General features: G+C 40.3%; 1 protein-coding gene and 1 non-coding gene across 5 annotated transcripts in view; one reads left to right on the top strand and one right to left on the bottom strand.

The window, feature by feature from the left end:
* Positions 1-11,619, top strand: part of TAF1 (TATA-box binding protein associated factor 1) — a 91,335-nt gene extending 79,716 nt beyond the window's left edge. For 2 of the 4 annotated variants that reach the window (XM_062184157.1, XM_062184155.1), the window contains exons 34-38: positions 78-194; positions 3,957-4,082; positions 6,102-6,258; positions 6,875-7,052; positions 9,721-11,617. In XM_062184157.1, coding sequence (XP_062040141.1) covers positions 78-194; positions 3,957-4,082; positions 6,102-6,258; positions 6,875-7,052; positions 9,721-9,943 — 801 coding nt within the window. In that variant the 3' untranslated portion in view covers positions 9,944-11,617. Of the gene's footprint in view, positions 1-77; positions 195-3,956; positions 4,083-5,735; positions 5,835-6,101; positions 6,259-6,874; positions 7,053-9,720 lie in introns of all 4 variants that reach the window. The other 2 variants (XM_062184153.1, XM_062184154.1) reach the window with 2 other exon arrangements.
* A 6,159-nt stretch (positions 11,620-17,778) lies between these two features.
* Positions 17,779-17,883, bottom strand: LOC133753878 (U6 spliceosomal RNA). The gene has a single exon (XR_009865116.1). It is a non-coding gene; the product is annotated as a U6 spliceosomal RNA (small nuclear RNA).
* Between the last annotated feature and the right edge of the window lie 1,799 nt (positions 17,884-19,682).

Genomic DNA, 19,682 nt, shown 5'->3' with positions numbered 1-19,682 from the left:
TTGGTCTGTTTTATTTGCCTCTATATACCTTGTGCCTAAAATCCATGTTGAATGGATTCATTGATTTTGTTTCTCAGTATGATGAGCATTTAACTCAACTTGAGAAGGATATTTGTACAGCTAAAGAAGCAGCTTTGGAGGAAGCAGAATTAGAAAGCCTGGACCCGATGACTCCAGGGCCCTACACACCTCAGGTGAGTCTGAGGACTTGGAACCTTTTCTTAACAATTTTTTATTAATTGGGGAATTGGGAATGTGTTAACAGATCTATTTACTGAGATACCGTTCTTCTCTGTCCTTCTTCATATGCCTTTCGTGTGCTTTCTTGTCTTCTCAAAGGCTAAGGTGAGTGAGGACCATGGGTCTTGGCCTTATCAAATCCAGAAGAAGTAGCTGTGGGATGAATGAGTGGGGTGGGGCCTTAGTGTTTAGGCTATATTTGGGAATACCAGATTCCTAACTGTTATATACCCAGAGGCATCCTAAGTCTCTGGAGTTCTCTTGTTCTTGAATTTTGGGGCTCTAGGACATCCCCAAAGTGTAAGCTTCTCAATTAGAAACATTGTTCCTGTTCCTTATAGACATCTGATTATTCATTTTCCCAGAGGTCTAGTGTAGTTCAAGATGTTACTCATTTTCTTAGATTGATTCTTTCCTAGTAAATGAAGACAGATAATACATACAATGCTCTTAAATTTACATGTCAAAAGACTAAAGAGCAACATGAGTAAGAAATTTTTAGTTTTTTTGGTGTGATTGTACCCTTGAATACACTGAGAGTTTATTTCTTTTATACTATATTCTTAAACAGTTGGCATATTTGAAGAATAGGACTTAACAGAATATAACTGGTGTGGTGTCTCTGTTGGAGGCAGTATGGTAGAGTGGAAAGTACATGAAGTTTCACATAAAACATACCTGGGTTTGAATCTTAGCTCTACTACTGTCTAGTTTTGTAATCTTGGATAGTTAATGTAAGCTTTCTAACTGAATTTCCTTTTTTTTTTTTAAATCTTCTTTTCAGGAGTATTGTAAATACTGCTTGAGTTCATTTTCTTGGCCCATAGTAGACAATCAGTAAACAGTTTTGTTCTTCCCTGTATGAAAGTTGTCCATCAAGTTCCCAGAGGCCCTTTAAAGTTTAATCAATTATTTTAAGGCAGAAAATTCCCAACTCCTACATGAAATTATTTTTTTAAAGATTTATTTATTTTATTTGAAAGTCAGAGTTACAAAGAGAGGAGAGGCGGGGGGGGGGGGGGGTGCTCTGCTATCCGATGGTTCACTCTTCAATTGGCCGCAACGGCCGGAGCTGTGCCAATCCGAAGCCAAGAGCCAGGAGCTTCTTCCAGGTCTCCCACGAGGTTGCAGGGGCCCAAGGACTTGGGACATCTTCCACTACTTTCCCAGGCCATAGCAGAGAGCTGGATCAGCTCTTGAACCGGTGCCCATATGGGATGCCGGCGCTTCAGTCCAGGGTGTTAACCCACTGCACCACAGTGCTGGCCCCACGAAATTATTTTTTTTATCCTACTTAGATTTCACTCTGAACTACAAATACAACTTATATGATCTCTGTTGGATTATTGCTGTCTCTATGTCTCATTCATGTACTCTTCCTATTTATCTTTTACGTTCTCTTTCATCCCCAAACCTAGGTTACTGAGGGGCCAGGTATAAAGAACCCTCAGGTACTTTTTTAAGGCCCAGCACAAGGAAAGGCTCTTGGAGTTTGTGGGCAGATTGGGTCAAGGGGGCTTGGGTGAGTGATGTTGCCCAGGAAGGCCCTATTTCCTAATAGGCCCACAGCTTCAGCAAGGCACTTTCTGGTAAGTTAAAGCCTGGGTGTCAGCCATCATTTCCCAGAAGAGTCTCACCACTAAGTGCCATGTGATTTGCTCAGGGTCTAGGATCGCCTGAAGCCTAGTCTTATGGTGAGTTGAAGCTGTGGACCCAAAAGCCATCTTTGTTTCTTCCCTACCTCTCCCATGCTGCTTCAAATGGCTGAGGAAAAGATGTCAACCAGTCTCCCTTTTCAGCAGTAGCTGTTTTTTGTTACAGTTAGAGAACTTCACTGTGAAGAGTTAGTACTGCTTCATTTTCCCTGTCTACCCTCTCGTTCTCTTCATTTACATACAATTTAAGATAATAGGAAGCCCCGCTCATCATTCCCTCTTAATCCGAGGAAGGTGTACATGAGTGACTGTCCTTACTCAGACTCACCAACCCCAAATGTTATTAGTTTATAAGTGTAACCTGTCATAATTCTGTTTGTATAGTGGCATGACAGTAATCATCCCTTACCTTCAGCTTCTACATAGTGGGAGTCAATGATGTATTTTCATTAGCCTGTTTCCGTCTAGCTTGTGTTGCATCATATGTTCTGCTTAACACTTTGTCTGAAGTTGTTCACTTGCAGTTTCCCACACAGTCCTTTACACTTGCCATACCATGTTTTAATATTTTACAGAAATGTCATTCCCTCATTTTCCCTTATTCTGTTTCACACTGGCTCTGTAATGCTTTCAAATCTGTTTTGTCTCTTTCTCCAAAACCCTCTTAACCAGCCTTGTTTGCTTGTTTCCTTTAAAAAATCCCCATGAGGTAACAAGTATGTGGATTTTCTCTATATAAAAGTAACATATTTATGGGAAAATTGGAAAATATAAACAGGAAATAAATTACTTGAAATTAGTCCCACCATCAGAAAGAACACCAACCCCTGTGAATATTTTGGAGTGTTTCTTTTCATACCTGTGATATGTGTGTTTATGCTTATAGACACACTTTTAAAATGAAATGGACCAATATGGTTTTGTATCTTGCTTTTTTATGTTTATATTACATTTTAAGCATTTTATTCAGTCCCTCTTTTCACAGATAATTCATTTACTAAATATTCTTTTCAGGGGACAGAAGAAGGATAGGGTCTATAATTTATCAAGTACCAGGCTTTGGGTGTACCTATCTCTTAGTTCTTTTTTTTTTTTTTTGTTAGGCAGAGTGGACAGTGAGAGAGAGAGACAGAGAGAAAGGTCTTCCTTTGCCGTTGGTTCACCCTCCAATGGCCGCCGTGGCCAGTGCGCTGTGGCCGGCGCACCGCGCTGATCCGAAGGCAGGAACCAGGCGCTTATCCGGGTCTCCCATGGGGTGCAGAGCCCAAGCACTTGGGCCATCCTCCATTGCACTCCCGGGCCACAGCAGAGAGTTGGCCTGGAAGAGGGGCAACTGGGACAGAATTCGGCACCCCGACCGGGACTAGCACCCGGTGTGCCAGCGCCGCAGGCAGAGGATTAGCCTATTGAGCCACAGTGCCGACCCCTATCTCTTAATTCTAACAACTGTGTGCAGTAGACATTATCATCTATGTCTTATAGTTGAGGAAATCAAGGGTTAGAGAGATAAAATAATTTGTTGAAGTTATCAGCTAGCAAAGAGTGGAGCCAGGACTCAAACCCAGGACAGTTTTTCCAGAGCTCATTTTTTTTTTAAACCAGGCTGTTTTGCTTTGTAGCATCTTCTGATAAGCTCATAAACTGTCAAAACCATTCCATGCTCTTAATGAAGTCCCTTTATCCCATTTCCTCTTAGATTTCTCTAAGTCAGGCAATCAAAATTGCACATGTATGAAGCCCTGGACCTAAAAACAATATGGCAAGACTTAGAAGAAATGAGATTGATGACTGGGGAGGCTGTTAGGACATAAAATTGTCCCTTAATGTTGATGCTTTTCTGCTTCAGGCTTCTGATCACATGGAATAGATGCCTGTCTAGTATAATAGTCAACATTTATAAGGTTACCCAGTACCTGTCCATGAAGCTCCACCAAACTCTGTTTTGTCTTCAACTAGATTGCTCTGCATGACCTTTTTCTTGAACAAATGCTATAAAGGGGAGTTCTCTGTGTTTCTTTTCCTCCTCTAAATAGAAGCTAAATTATATGTTTTGTGCCACAGCCTCCTGATTTGTATGATACCAACACATCCCTCAGTATGTCTCGAGATGCCTCTGTATTTCAAGATGAAAGCAATATGTCTGTCCTGGATATTCCCACCGCCACTACAGAAAAGGCAGTAACACAGGTAGGATGTTCTGTTTCCTTTTATGAGATTGGCAGTATGCCTGGAAAATGGAGGTGCAGGAATGGTGGCGGTCATATGTGACATACATTAAGGATGATTGGACCACCTAAAGAGGTGATTTCAAGGTGCAATGGTGAACAAGTTGCATGACTGACATTGTCTTCTGTCAGTCCACATGGACAGAGTCATATATAGCAGGGAAAGGTACAAGTGTGAAAAAGACTATGAAGCATCTGAGCGACGTGACAGGTGACTAGAAAGACCAACTACATTCAAGACAGATTCAAAATAATTGGCCTGCTACTTTTCGTATGGTATAATGTGAAGTAAAATTATTTATAAAATTAAAATTTAAAAATCGGCCTCTTCTAGAAGTATCAGAAAATTATCTCAGTCTGAAGCCAGAAATCCTATAGCTGTTCTCAGTCAGGGTTCCACTGGAGAATACAAAACCCAGGAAGATTTTTCTTTTTTTTTGCTTTTTTTTTTGACAGAGTGGACAGTGAGAGAGACAGAGAGAAAGGTCCTCCTTTTTCCGTTGGTTCACCCTCCAATGGCCGCTGCGGCCGGCACACCGCGCTAATCCGAAGCCAGGAGCCAAGTGCCTCTCCTGGTCTCCCATGCGGGTGCAGGGCCCAAGGACTTGGGCCATCCTCCACTGCACTCCCGGGCTACAGCAGAGAGCTGGACAGGAAGAGGAGCTACCGGGACAGAATCTGACGCCCCGACCAGGACTAGAACCTGGTGTGCCGGTGCCACAGGCGGAGGATTAGCCTATTGAACCGCGGCGCCGGCCAGGAAGATTTTTCTATCCAAAGTCTAACACAGGCTATAAGGAAAGGTTAGAAAGGAACAGTCTTTCTGCTAATGTGCCTGGAAATGCAGCAAAAGATGTCACTTTCTTGCCTACTGGCTTCAGCCTGGCCCAGCCCTGACCTTTGCATCCATTTGGGGAATGAACCAGCAGATGGAAGATGTCTCTGTCTCTCCTTCTCTATAAGTCTGCCTTTTAAATAAAATAAATATTTTAAAAATTATTTATTTTTTAAAAATGAGGCTGGCATTATAGTACAGCAGGTTAAACCACCTCCTGCAAATTCTGGCATTCCATATGGGTACCAGTTGAGTTCTGGCTGCTCTATTTCCAGTGCAGCTCCCAGCTAATGTGCCTGGGAAATCAGAGGAAGATGGCCCAGGTACTTGGGTCCCTGCCACCCACATGGGAGACCCAGATGGAGCTCTAGGCTCTTGGCTTTGGCCTGGTCCAGCCCTGGCTATTGTGACCTTTTGGGGAGTAAACCAGCAGATGGCAGCTCTCTCTTTCTCTCCATGTGTCTTTCCCTCTTTCTCTAACTCTGCCTTTCAAATAAATAAACTTTTTGTTGTTGTTGTTAAAGAAAGGAATAGTCATCCTTATGATGATAACACTATGAGCAGACCAAGGGACCTTCCTGTTCTTTGGTGTTTTCACTCTGGCAGTGATTTCCAAAGAATGAGGAAAATACACATGCCTTGAGCTGTGTGAACAGCCCCCACTAACAGTGGAGTTGGCTGGGATATCAGGGAGGAGCATCTGTCCTGGGTGAGAGTCCTTGGTTAACTCCTCCTATAAGCACGTCCCTCAATGATGTGCTGTTTGTGTTCCTTACTCAGATGCGCCAGGGCCGAGGTAGGCTGGGCGAGGAAGACTCTGATGTAGATATTGAAGGGTATGAGGAGGAGGAGGATGGGAAACCTAAGACTCCAGTGCCAGTGAGTATTCTTACAGAAGGTTTATGGTTACATTTTACCCTTATATGGTAGGAGCCCCAACAGTACAGGGTAGACCAAATCCCAGGGTGATAATAGAGGGTCTCCGTGCTGAACTCCAATCTGACTTTAATCCTTGGAACCAGCTAAATGAGTCTTTCCACCAAAATGACTTCTTGTGAGGCAGCAAAGGGGGAGAGGGTGCCAGTGGTGGCTTCTGGTCATTCACTTGGTCATTTGATGGGACTTTTGACCCCTGATCTCATTCAGGAAGGTGAAGACAGAGATGGTGACCTTGCAGACGAAGAAGAAAGAACTGTGCAACATTCTCAAGCCAGTGTCCTATATGAGGATTTGCTTATGTCTGAAGGAGAAGATGATGAGGAAGATGCTGGGAGTGATGAAGAAGGAGATAATCCTTTCTCTGGTAATTTTTGGTTCTTTGCTTCTGTTCCTGTACAGCTCACAGTAGCACTCTCAGACCTGCAGAGGAAGCTCTTGGCCATATATGCTGTTAGCAGAAGCTACTTCTTTTATTGAAGTCTTATTAATAGACCTGAGTACTGAACACCCAGTCAGAGGATGATCTTGTCCATCAACCTAAGTGGAAGTGAAGAAATACAACATAGGTGATACAGAAGACACAGTGGAAAAGGCCATGCTCAAGTAGCAGCTTTGATCTGGGTACTTGCCAGAGATGAGAACAAATATTAGGTGTAGCAACAGAGAAGGAAAATTAAGGAAAAAGATCCTGTTTGGATCTTTTTTTGTGAGTTAATGCAATGGTAGGGAAACTTATATGAGGAGATGCTAGAGGGGGGAAAAGACAGATAGATTGGATTGAGATGGAGGAAGGAAGTTGTTCTTTAGATTCGGTTTCTAAACTAAAGACCTTGCCACTGTTGACTCTAGGCATTTACAAAACAGGTCTTTGAAATGAGATACCTGTGTAGATGGGTGAGTGTGACTTGTTTTGGAAGATCAAAGATGTTCATTCTATTAAGCTTATCTCTTGATGAACCAAAATCTATGTCTTTTTACAGCTATCCAGCTGAGTGAGAGTGGAAGTGACTCTGATGTGGGATCTGGTGGTGTAAGACCCAAACAGCCCCGTGTGCTTCAGGAGAACACAAGGATGGGCATGGAAAATGAAGAAAGCATGATGTCCTATGAGGGAGACGGTGGGGAGGCTTCCCATGGTTTGGAGGATAGCAACATCAGGTAATCGGCAGCAACATAATACAGAGCTGTGGCATCAGTGCCCAGCTGTGATGTCAGAGGGCCCAGCCTCAGATTACTTTCATCCATCAAACATTTCCTGAGCACCTACTAGGGCCAGGCACGGTGCTAGGCCTTGGGGATACACAGAGGTGCAAGACAGATAGTGCCCTTAAGGAGTTCACAGTCTAGTGGAAGAGACTAACACAAACAAATGGTAACAAATACAATGTGATAAACGTTATAGCATAAGTAAGTACAGAGTGCCAAGCTGCCTCTGAGGAAGGAGTGTCTTACTCTGCTTGGAATAAATAGGGAAAGGTTCACAAATAAAAGGAACATTTGAACTGGGCTTGGAAGATGAATAGGAGTCTACCAGATAGATACTGTGGCAGTGGGTGGGGAGATTTTTTGGGATACAGTAATAAGTTCAAAGGCAGACAAATATAAAGTATGTTCTAAAGGAAAGGGAGATTGGAGGTGGGGGCGGGGTTGAGGTGCCAGAAGTAGCAAAGAATTATATGGTAGAGTACCTTAAATGGCATGCTACGACATTTGGATCTTATTCTGTAAGTAGTAGGAATCATCACTTTAAGGAAAAGGAAGTAACATCAAATTTGCCTGTTGAATAACCCTTAAAGCAATATGGAATACATGATGAGAATATCAACAGGAATCTGTCAGGAAGAAGGGGGAATAAAGGGACATATTTATCCAAGAGCTATTTAAAAGGTAGATGAATTGAATTTAGGAGGTAAGGATTTCAGATAAATAATGAATAGGAATGTCACTGAAATAGAAAAGAGGAAGAACAGGTATTAGACGTGATAGGAAACGAAGAAAAGCTTAATTTACTTTAGGACATGTTGGACTTAATGTATATATAAAACATCTAGCCAGCGAGCAATGTTTTATTTTTATTTATTTATTTATTTATTTAATACTGATTCAGCACATATTTGTCATAAGTACAGAAGCAACTAAGACATGGTCCCTTCCTTCAAGTAGTTAAGACTAGTATAAAATCTAAAATTGGGAACAGACAATCATAGTAGAACATGAAAAGGGCTGTGACAGGCAGCCATAAGATTTCTGGTATTTATATAGGGGTGGAGGAAGGGAGCTGATCAGAGAAGAAAACTCAACAAAATAGGAATACTAGTTAGCTAGATGAAGAAGAAAGCAAAGGGCATTCCAGAGACCAGCGTGTGTGAAGACCCACAGGCATGGAACACTTTGAGAGAACTCAAGTCTTCGCTAAGCCTGGCTGGAGCTTTTCCCTGTAAGATCCATGATCTGTGCCATAGAAATGGTTTAAAGAGTTTAAAGAGGTAGGTAAAAACCAAACAAATCATGAAGAGTCCCAGAGTTCTGGGCAGGCATTGAATGAGATTGCTCTTTGCCGCCACCCACCCCCCAAAATGGGCAAAAGACATGAACTAGTATTTCACCAAGAAAATGCAAATGGCCAATCAAAATATGAAATATAACTTGACTAATAAAAGAAACACAGTAAAACAAGTACAATTTTGTATCTGTCAGATTAGTGAAGATTAGGGTATGAAGAAAAAGACATTCTGAAGCTTCTGATGGTAATATAAATTGATAAGATGGAGTGGGTAGGAGAGAGGTATAGCAATTTATTATTGTAAATCAAAAAGTTTTTAAATGTTCATCCCCTTTAGACCAAAAATTTTATATCTAGGAAATTATCTATGGGGGTAATAAAACACCTTCATTAAGATGTTTGTATAAGGATATTCATCACAGTATTATTTTCTAAGAGTAGAAAAACTGGAGGCAGCTTAAATGTCCTAGTGGAAAACTGTTAATTCATATTAGTCACACAGCAGAATACCATGCAGCTATTAAATTGCTATAGATGTATGTTTATTGACATGAAAAGATGTTCATTATTAGTGAGAAAAGCAGATTCCTGAAGAGTATCATAGAGTATCCCAATTTGGTAAATAAAATATGCTTAAACAACTGAAGTGCATAGATAAAAGTTTGAAAAGTCATATACCAAAAAATTATCTCTGGATGGTGGAGTTATTGGTGATTTTTTTTCTTTTTTTGTTTTGTTTTTGGTGTACTAATTTTTTTTAACCAGTGAACATACATTACTTGTGATTTTTAAAGTAATAAGAATAAACAAACAAACAAAAAAATAAAGAGCACTCTGGCACAAGTGTGAAGAATTAATTGGAGGAGAGCAAGACTGGAGGCATGAAGAATTATTTCAACAGTGCAGGCCAGAGATAAAGCACTAAGCTAAGACAGGCACTGAGTAGGGGTGGAGAGGAGGGGATAGAGACAAGATAAATTTGGAGGAAGAATCTTCAGAATTAGTGACTAATTGATTCTGTTGGTGAGTGAAACTTAAGTGGTAGGTGAAACTGTTGGAGTGTTTATGGTTAACGTTAGCTAGAAGTGTGTGTTGTTCGGGTGCAGGGAAGTTTCTTCCATTCAAGTTCTTGTGTATGTGATGTTGGCAAGTTGATGTTTTTGAACAGGATCATTTTTTCTCTTGAGGATATGTAGAACAGAAACAGCCACTTTAGTGTCCAGAGGAGGTGAGATGGGCTGATCCCTCGATGACACTGAGAATGGGAGTGGTCAGCTAGAGGATGGTGCCCGAGCTTGAGAGATGACATGTTTCTCTTCTCAGTTATGGGAGCTATGAGGAGCCTGATCCCAAGTCGAACACCCAAGACACAAGCTTCAGCAGCATCGGTGGGTATGAGGTATCAGAGGAGGAAGACGATGAGGAGGAGGAAGAGCAGCGCTCTGGGCCGAGTGTACTAAGCCAGGTCCACCTGTCAGAGGACGAGGAGGACAGTGAGGATTTCCACTCCATTGCTGGGGACAGTGACTTGGACTCTGATGAATGAGGCTTCCTTTGGGCCTCCTTGGTCAGCCTTCCTTGTTCTCCAGTCTAGATGGTTCACCTATCCCTAATTTGTTTCTATTTGTGTGCTGTCTGATCATGGAATCAATCACCAGATTAACTAACACCTTAGCCTTTAACAAATAGTAAGTAAATGAGAATAAGTCACCTCTCCTGATCTTCCTGGGACAGTGTTGCCCTCTGCTTTAAAGCAAGCAAACTCCCTCCCCCCTGCCACTACCAGAGAGAGAGAGTAAGCTCATTCTTCTCCAGTGTCCTCTTTTAACTTCATTTGTTGCTCTTGGTCTAATTTTTCCTCCAGGAACAAGGAGAACTTACGAATGGACTAATAACTTTATGTCCTCTTGATGTATTAGGAATTTTCCAAGCATGATATCATCTCAGTTTTCTAATTTGCAGGCTGAATAGGTGAGAGCTCCCCTGCTGGGACAGAGAATTGAATTCTGGTAGACTCTGTGCCACACTTAATAACAGTCCTGCTGGACAAACTACCCGTTATTTTATTATTTATTTGATTATGCAATGCCTTGTTCCTAAAAGAATTTGAGGCGAATGACTATAAATCTTTCAAGCAATCTATATGTCAGAATCAATGTATTTTCATGTAAATGTGTTCTGTCCCTTCCTCCCATCCCAGGGGAAATAATAGGAAAATGGTAAGTTCCCTAGGGCAAAGACTGTGTCTTCTGTTTCTTTTCATGCTTAGGATATGGTTTTGTGCATAGTAGAAACTCAGCAAATGTTCCTAAAGTATCAGTTCTTTAACAGATACATTACTGAGCATGTGCTCCATGATAAGCACTCTATCAGATCCTTGGGATGCAAAGGTAAATAAGACACATTTATTTGACCCAAAGAGCTCACCCGCAAGTGGGGGGAAGAGGGAGTGGAACTCAAAATGTGTCAATGAATTACTGCAGTACTGTGAGATAAGTGCAATTAAGAAGCTAGCTAAAAAGTACGGGGGTAAATAGAGAAGTGATTATGTCTTGAAAAAAATTAGGAAGTCTTACTGAGGGCATTTTCCAGTTGATTGTTGAAGAATCAGGGTTTTGCCAGATGGAAAAGTCCAGGCAGAATGTAACACAAAGTGAAAAGGCCAAAATCTACAAATGGCAGAGTGTGTTCCTAGTTTGTTTGTTTGTTTGTTTGTACCTGCCTTGTTTCAGGAAGCATTTAAGGTGATTCATGTTTCAGTCATTTCTATACTGGAATGGCTAAAGATGAGACTAAGAGATGGGCAGGACATATATAATCAAGAGCTTTGCATTTGATGCTAATTAATATGAATTTTATATTATGGAAAATGAACTCAAGAGGAGTGATATAATCAGATTTGTGTTTTAGGAATTTTCTGTATATTGAATGAATGAACAAAAAATTGAAGAATCATATGTAACAGACGTGATTTCATTTTTGTAAAAGACAAAAAATCATGTGTGTGTATTTATGTGTGTTTATATATACATGTATATGCAAAGGAAAATGTCTGAAAGGATACACATTAATTTGTTCGCAGTGATAACCTCTGGGGAATGAGATTGGAGGGAAGGGGATTTATGTGCTTGTCTGTATACCAGGTGGGTTATTATGCTTTTATTTCTGTATTTGAATTTTTTTATAAGTATGTATTTTTATAATAAAACTTTAAAAAAAATTCCAGCACTAGTGTGGAGAATGGTTTGGAGGAGAGCATATCTAGTTCAAGTAAGGGGGAATGGAGCTCAGACTAGATTTGTAGCAGTGGGCTGGAGAGAAGAGGGATGAATTTGAGAGATCTTTAGGGGGTAGTATCAATTGGACTTGATGACCAGTGGGTGTTTGGGGGTGGAAAAGGAAGAATGGGAAGTGGCTTTCAGAATTTTGGTTTGCGAGATGGGATGAGCACATGATATTCCTTCATTTATTTCAGCAATTATCAAACTATCTATTTTTATCACGCAGTTTGCCAGATGTTGATGTAGAAATAAGATCCCATTTCTGGTTACAAGGAACTTAAGATCTAGAGTAAGAGATAGATATATAAATAAATAAGCTTAATAAAAAACGATAATTGCAAAATAGGCATTTACAAGGTTCCATGGTGAGAAAAAGAGCTCCACTCTGCTTATGGAGTAAGGACAGGAAGGCTTCACAGAGGATATAAAAGATCACGGAGAGGAAGGAGAAATTTACCAGAAACTCATAGACGGTGAGGGATAGGAAGGCATTCTACACAGAGGAAACAGTGATTAGGAGCATAAAACAACATGTTCATGGTACTGCAAGTAGTTCTGAGTGGCTGTAATAGAGGGAACATGCAGAGCATAGCGATGATAAGCTCAGAATGAAATGCTCATTTTAGAGCCATCACTCTGGCAGCAGTTTGGCAGTGGATAGAGTGGAGAGAAGTGATGCCAAATGAGAGATGGTAGAGACCTGAACAATGAGATATTGACAGTAGGGATGGGTTGAGAGGAGTATCTTGGTGACTGACTAGATGATACAAGGAGGGTAGAACATAGGTTTCTTATGTAGATGACTGTGTAAATAGTAATTCTGTAGAGTCACAAGAGCATGGAGGATGGAATCTTGGTAAAGACCAGTATTTAGGGGCAGTCAAAAATAGAAAACATGAAGTGAGTGAGTTCCTACCAAGGAAGAGATTTTTAGAAGGGGGGGCAGGGTATAGCACAGAGAAGTAAATTCAGGTCTGAGAGAGAATCTTTGGATTTGGCAACTAGCAGGTCCCTGGTGACCTGAGCTAGCCAAAGCAGTTTTAGCAGGGTTGTGAGATTGGAATCCAGCCAGTGGCAGGGTGAGGAACAGATGGGAGGTAAGGAAGTGATGATAAGAGATCCTAGATACCAGAAGCCAAGCTGTAAAGAATTAAAGGAGAGTCTTAAGATGGGAGATAAGTATGCTTACGTAAGCCCAGGGAGAGAAAGCAAATAGAGAAGGAGAGGTTGGAGAAAGCAAGAGAGGATAACTGTTGGAAGGACCTGTGGAAACAGGAGAGGATGTTAGCTAACAAAGGTGTGGAAATGTGCCTTTTGAGGAGAGATCTCTTCCTGAGATGGAGAAAAGAATGGATGCAGTTAGGTTAGTTGGTAGTAAATAAGGGAGATAAGTCAGAGAAGTTCATAGCTTCAGTTTTCTCTGTGAAACAGGTGATAACGTTCTTATGACAAAGTGAAGTTTGAAAAAAGTGTTGAGCTGTGTAGGAGGATAAGGAAAAGTTAGAAACAAACTCAATGTCCATCTGTAGCAGGGGAGTTAAATTATGGTATGTCTATTCAGTGAGAAACACACAGCTGTTGAAAGAATGAGGAAAATCTCTATGTGCTACTGTTGAAAGATATGCTTAAAAATAAGTCCTAGAATGGTAGGAAGGGCTTGATTTCATTTGTTTGGGGGACAAACTGGTATATAAATCCATGTTTCCATACAGAGTCTATAAGAAGACTGGGCAAGATAGCTCAGACTGTCAGTAAGGTAGAATGTCCGGGGAGGCTCATTCTTTTCACTCTAAATTTTTCTGTTTAAGTTGGAGCATTTTTTTGTTGTTGTTATTTTTTCATGGTCACAGAGCAAAGTGGGAGCTGGAGCTGACTAGAGATCCATAAAAGGCCTGCTGAGTGTTTCATGCACAAGTGAGGCCAAAGATCGTTATTTTTTAATGGTACTATTTATTGTGTGGTTTTTCTCCAAAGGTACTTGAGCAGCACAGCTGTCAGGGAATGGAAGCAGAAAAGGTAAAGCCATCTGAGGTGAAGACTTGATTATAAGATTGGTGGATTTCATTGCATTTCAGTAACCTTTTCTTGACTATATATCAAGCACTGAGCTGAGTGCTGTGGTCCAGTGTCAGGCAAGTCCATGCAAGAGTGTGATAAATAAAATGATCAAATACATAGAGTGCACTTGGAAGGTACAGAAGAGGATATAACCCCAACTTTGGAGCTAAGACCTTTCCACGAATGACTAGTGTGAGTTAGCCAAAGAAGGCATTGGAAGAGTGTGTGACTGTGAATACTTAGGGATAATGAGAGCATGGTACACATAGAAGGGGCTGGCAAAAACTGAAACTGGAATTAGCTGGGGTCCAGACCTGGAGAACTCTGTGTGCTTTGCTAAAGAACTTGGACTTGATCCTGGAGACAGTAAGGATCTATTGAAAGACTTTGATCACTTTAGCCAGCAATTGTAGAACAGGGCTGGAGATGGTGGTGGCAGTCTTGTAGGCAAGGCATGAGTCAGTGCAAGACAATAGTGGGCAGAGATCTGATGCAGTTTTTAGGAGGGAGGTTATGTAAGACTTGGTGACTGATCAGATGTGGGAAATAGTAAATAGTCGTTGACTCTACTGGATGCCCCGTATTACTCTAGATGCTCTGAATACAGCAGTGAATGAAACATAGCCCTCAGAGAGCTTAGAATTTAGTGTAGGGGGTAGACAGTGAACGAGAGTAAGAAATACTGTGAAAGCAAAAATGACAGGAGACCCTGTGGAGTGAGGGTACTAACTTAATGTGAAAAACCTTCCTGAGTAGCTGTCTGTCTGGCATATGAATATGCACGTATGACTTTGATAAAATTAAGACTTTCTCTTGTTTGAAAAGGTAAGCAACGAAAGGATCATAAAAAATGTCTTGAAAAACTGGCCAGAGAAGTTGTGGAATGAGAGTGTTCTTTTGTGAGGAAAGCCAAAGGAGGAGAGTTTGCAATGGCGTAAGAGTCAGCAGTGTCCAATATTTGCAGAAAGGTCAATCAGATAAGGAGTGAAATTTGGCATTTGGTGAGCCTGGTGAAAGCAGTTTCTTTGGAATGGTGGATACAGTAATCAGATGGCAAGTGGGCTGGAGAACTAAATGTGAGGAAGTACAGATGGTTTCTAGGAGTGTGATTTGATTGAATATTAGCTATCATTTCGTTGTGCCAGCCTCTCCACAGAGAGCTCTACTTTCTTGACCGCATTTAATCCTGATCTGTGAGAATAAGTTTCATAATTTTCACTTTCCCAATAAGGAAACTTGCTCAGGGTCCTACAGGTAGAGAGATTAGCCTTGGACCGAATTAGGGCCAGAAAGATGAGTACTAGAGATATTAGGGGCATGGTAGGAAGGGAACAAGCCATGCCACAGGGCATTATAGACCCTGTTGAGAAGTTCTGTCTGTATCCTAAAATTAAGGGGAAACTCTTCAGTGAGAGTGAGGTAGAACCTGGGAAGGTGATTTCAGATTCGTGTTTGCAAATCTGTGTGGAACTAGCTGGTTTGTTGGTTTGTTTTTATTTATGTCTATTGAAGTTCCTTTTGCAATTCCATGTTCTTAGGAATTTCATTACAGTTTTGCTAAATATAATAATCTAATTTTATGCCTTCCCTTAATTTGAAGATAAACAACTGCTGTGGTTGTTTAAAAAAAGCAAAAACAAAAAAAACATTGATACCTAGGCCCCAATTCAACCTTCTTGAGTCAGAATATCTAGGGAAGAATAATTTTTTTTAAGATTTACTTATTTGAGAGAGAGTGCTTCTGTCTGCTGGTTCACTTCCCAAATGGCCACAACAGCCAGGGTTGGGCCAGACCAAAGACAGGAACCAGGAGCTTCTTCCTGGTCTCCCACATGGGTGCAGGGCCCCAGGCACTTGGGCCATCCTCTCCTGACTTCCCAGACCGTTAGCAGGGAGCTGGATTAGAAGTAGAGCAACCAGGACAGGAACTGGAGCCTATATGAGATGCCTACATCTCAGGTGGCAGCTTAACCTATTTTGCCACAAGTGATTATTATATGAGGTGTTTGAGAAACTGTGATGTAGCAACATTCCCAAATTAGTTATCCTCTATGTTGGCTATTAAACTAAGTGTGCATCAAAATAAGGTAGCCATCTCTTAGTATAAAATTCAATTATTGGACTTAGAATGTGCATTTATAGTATGCATACCTCTTATATCTGATACAGATGGTCCCTAGATAATAATAGCAACACTATTAGTAATAATCCTTTGGTAGACTTAAGTACTTTAGAAGAAATATAGAGTCAGATTTTAAATTACCAGGTATATATTGAAAATTTATCCTTTGCTTTTTTTGGTTTTAAAATAATAAATTGCTTTTAATTTTTATTTCATCTATTTCTAAACATCATGCATAAGCTATAATGATTAAAATATACATAAATGATAAATTCTGCAAGTTGGTTTAAATGGATGTAAGACTTTCAAAATTATTTCTTTTAAATTTTACCTACATAGGTTTGGATTTACCACATTTTGGGGACTCGGAATCCAGTGTTTTCAGTCAGCTCCATTTTATGGCTTTTCACTGTGTTTTTTCATTCATCCTGATTTACAATAAAATTTCAGTGTGTGCTTTTATCTTGTGTTTGTGACTCTATCACTTATACACTACAAATAAGATCTTCCATCAACCAAAGAGTTAACTCAGTTATTCTGTAGGTAAGAAGTGGTCAAATACCTGAGTGAACAAGATTACATTATGTTTTTTTTTAAACTTTTATCTAATATAAATTTCCAAAGTATAGCTTATGGATTACAATGGCTTCCCCCACCCCATGACTTCCCTCCCACCCGCAACCCTCCCCTTTCCCACTCCCTCTCCCCTTCCATTCACATCAAGATTCATTTTCAATTCTCTTTATATACAGAAGATCAGTTTAGTATATATTAAGTAAAGATTTCAACAGTTTGCACCCACATAGCAACACAAAGTGAAAAATACTGTTGGAGTACTAGTTATAGCATTAAATCACAATGTACAGCACATTAAGGACAGAGATCCTACATATTTTTTTAAAATTGATTAATTTTGTATGCAATTTCCAGTTTAACACCAGGTTTTTTTTTTTCATTTTCAATTATCTTTATATACCGAAGATCGATTCAGTATATACTAAGTAAAGATTTCATCAGTTTGCACCCACACAGAAACACAAAGTGTAAAAATACTGTTTCAGTACTAGTTATAGCATTACTTCACATTGGACAACACATTAAGGACAGATCCCACATGAGACGTAAGTACACAGTGACTCCTGTTGTTGACTTAACAATTTGACACACTTTTTTATGGCGTCAGTAATCTCCCTAGGCTCTAGTCATGAGTTGCCAAGGCTATGGAAGACTTTAGGGTTCACTGACTTCGATCTTATTCCGACAGGGTCATAGTCAAAGTGGAAATTCTCTCCTCCCTTCAGAGAAAGGGACCTCCTTATTTGATGGCCCCGTTCTTTCCAGTGGGATCTCACTCGCAGAGATCTTTCATTTAGGTCTTTTTTTTTTTTCCAGAGTGTCTTGGCTTTCCAAGATTACATTATGTTTTAATAGGTGGAGGACATGTCCTATTAGTGACCACAAAATTACTGTCTCTTCCTGTCGTTCCTTCTTCTAGTGAAATCAAGAATATTTTAAGGGAAGGAAAAGGCTATATTGGAAAATTGGAAGCAAATCAATGATCAAAACTGGAGAAATAATTAAATGCTTAAGGAAAAATAATTTAGAAATGAGAAATGAAAACTGCTAGGGGGACAGAGATCCTTTGCTTCATTTCTTCCAGCTGGAAAGTATGTCAGTAGTGAGTGCATCAGAAGCCATTTATTTTAGGCAATTCACTTCTTGAATTCCTTAATCCTAAATTTGCGCCTTCTGCCTATCTTTTACAATATTAACATAGTACAAGCCAGTCTTTTTGTTTCTTTTTAAAGCATTTTAAAAAATTAGTTTTTAACAGATTCAGTATAGTTCATAGACACAGTTCTAAAAATGTATTGATTTTTCCCTTCCCTCCCTCCCCCCTTTCCTCTAGTTTTGAGAAGAAAAAAAATGGAACATTTCAAAATTTGTGGGTCATCCTTGCGCTGGGACTGTGCTGATTTTCTCTCTGTCCATCTAATTTTAATATTTGTGCTGCCAATGGAGCCCTGTTTGTTTCCTCACCCAACACACCTGGGGGCTTAAGATAAGCTTTTTGGGTAAACAACGGTTCTAGATTCTCAAGGTGGGAAGGTAGGGACTTTGTTCTCAGATGTGGGGGGATGGGAAGGATTTTCTTTTTAAAGCCTTTAAGTGATAGGGAGTGCCCCCACACACACTTCTTCAGTTCCCGATTTGGACAATTTTATGAGGTTTCTCCAACATTGCAAAATTTCAACTGTGAGAAAAGCTATGAACTCTCCCTCCAGGAAAAAAAAAAAACATATGTACGTAATGTTTTGTATATAATACCAGGTTATGTCTTCAACTCCTGGTTAAGAAACTATAAAAAGAGGTATAAACTAAGATTTAAAGTGATTCTCCAAAGGTGTCTTACATCTCAAACAATAGAGCATGATTTAAATACTTCTTTATCTTAAAAAAATTATAAGCAAGTTGCAGACTTGATTGCCAGTGTACAACAGAAAAATTAGGACAACACATTTTTCATTCTCTTGGGGCAGATATACAAGTCTTTCCACTCCTCCAACCTTCTAAATGTCAGCTGCAACTCCAGATTCTAGTAGAGTCTTTCTGGGCTAGAAGTAGAAAACATTTCAGCAAAAACCCACATTTCAGATCCAAGTGCCTTAGAACCAATGTAGTATGGTGGTTTGAAATAACACGCGTTCACTTAATATTCAAGTGGCTTTTACCACTTGTGATCTTGAGCAGTTAACTAAGGTTCCATTTCCTCAGCTATGTGGCAGTGATGTTAAGAATCAAAGGAGAGTATGCATATGAAGTACTTAAGCACAGTGCCTGGCACATAATAAACACTCTGTAAATGGGTGCCAGATGTAATCAGAGACAGACCCCTTAAAAGTCCCATCTGGGGTGCCATATGATATCAGAGTATTGGGGTGCCAATTACTGGGTGCTTATTAACAGAATATTAATAAGCCTGTGAGTTCTTGCCTTATATTCAGAGAAGGATTCTGAATACTGGCGCAAATGAATGAGGGAGCATGATAAGTTTTTAAGCTTTTTATTCAGAGAGAAATGCATAGCAGAGTGAGGGCCCTATCTAAAGAGAGCCAGCCATATGGAGGAGTATGCAGGCCAGGAAGCATGGCCCCAATGGCAAAAGAGGCAAAAGGCCAGAAAAGGGCCAAAAAGGGCTAGGCCCATCGTGTCCCAGGCCTTTAATACACTTCCAGAGGGGAGTGGTTAGTTAGCCTGATTGGCACACGGTGTGGTCAGGTAGGGACATGAGGTCACACAGGGGCGTGGTGAAGGCGTGGTCTTCCAGCTCACAAACCTAATCAATTTTATCCTGTATGCCTGCCTACAACACCTAGCACATAATAAACACTGTAAATGTTGGCTGCTGTTATTATTATCTATTCTGAATAAACAGAAGTTCATACACTTAGACAAACTTACTGAAATCTTAATGTTACATTCCAAACACCATTTCCTCCTTGTATTTTAGACTAAGTACAAATCTTCAAAAGAGACAGAGTTGGTCAGAATTATTCAACAGACTTTTCAAAAATTCCTGTTCCCTCATTAGTCTTCCTCATCGTCAGATTTGCTTCCCCCATCACCCAGAGCTGTATTACCCCTTAGCTGGAAATCAGTGCCATCAGTTGCTGATGAAAATGTATAGTTCGGGGAAAAGCCACAGAACCACTTAACTGACTTCATCTGTCAATTCAGGCAGGGCTAGAAAACAGTTTTTCAACTCACTTGACTTTCCTTTAATATAAACTCCCTTCTATAATATTGTCAAATGAAAGTGAAAT

Source organism: Lepus europaeus, chromosome X, assembly GCF_033115175.1.
Source record: "Lepus europaeus isolate LE1 chromosome X, mLepTim1.pri, whole genome shotgun sequence".
NCBI lineage: Eukaryota > Metazoa > Chordata > Mammalia > Lagomorpha > Leporidae > Lepus > Lepus europaeus.
This window is presented reverse-complemented; position numbering and strand designations above follow the sequence as displayed.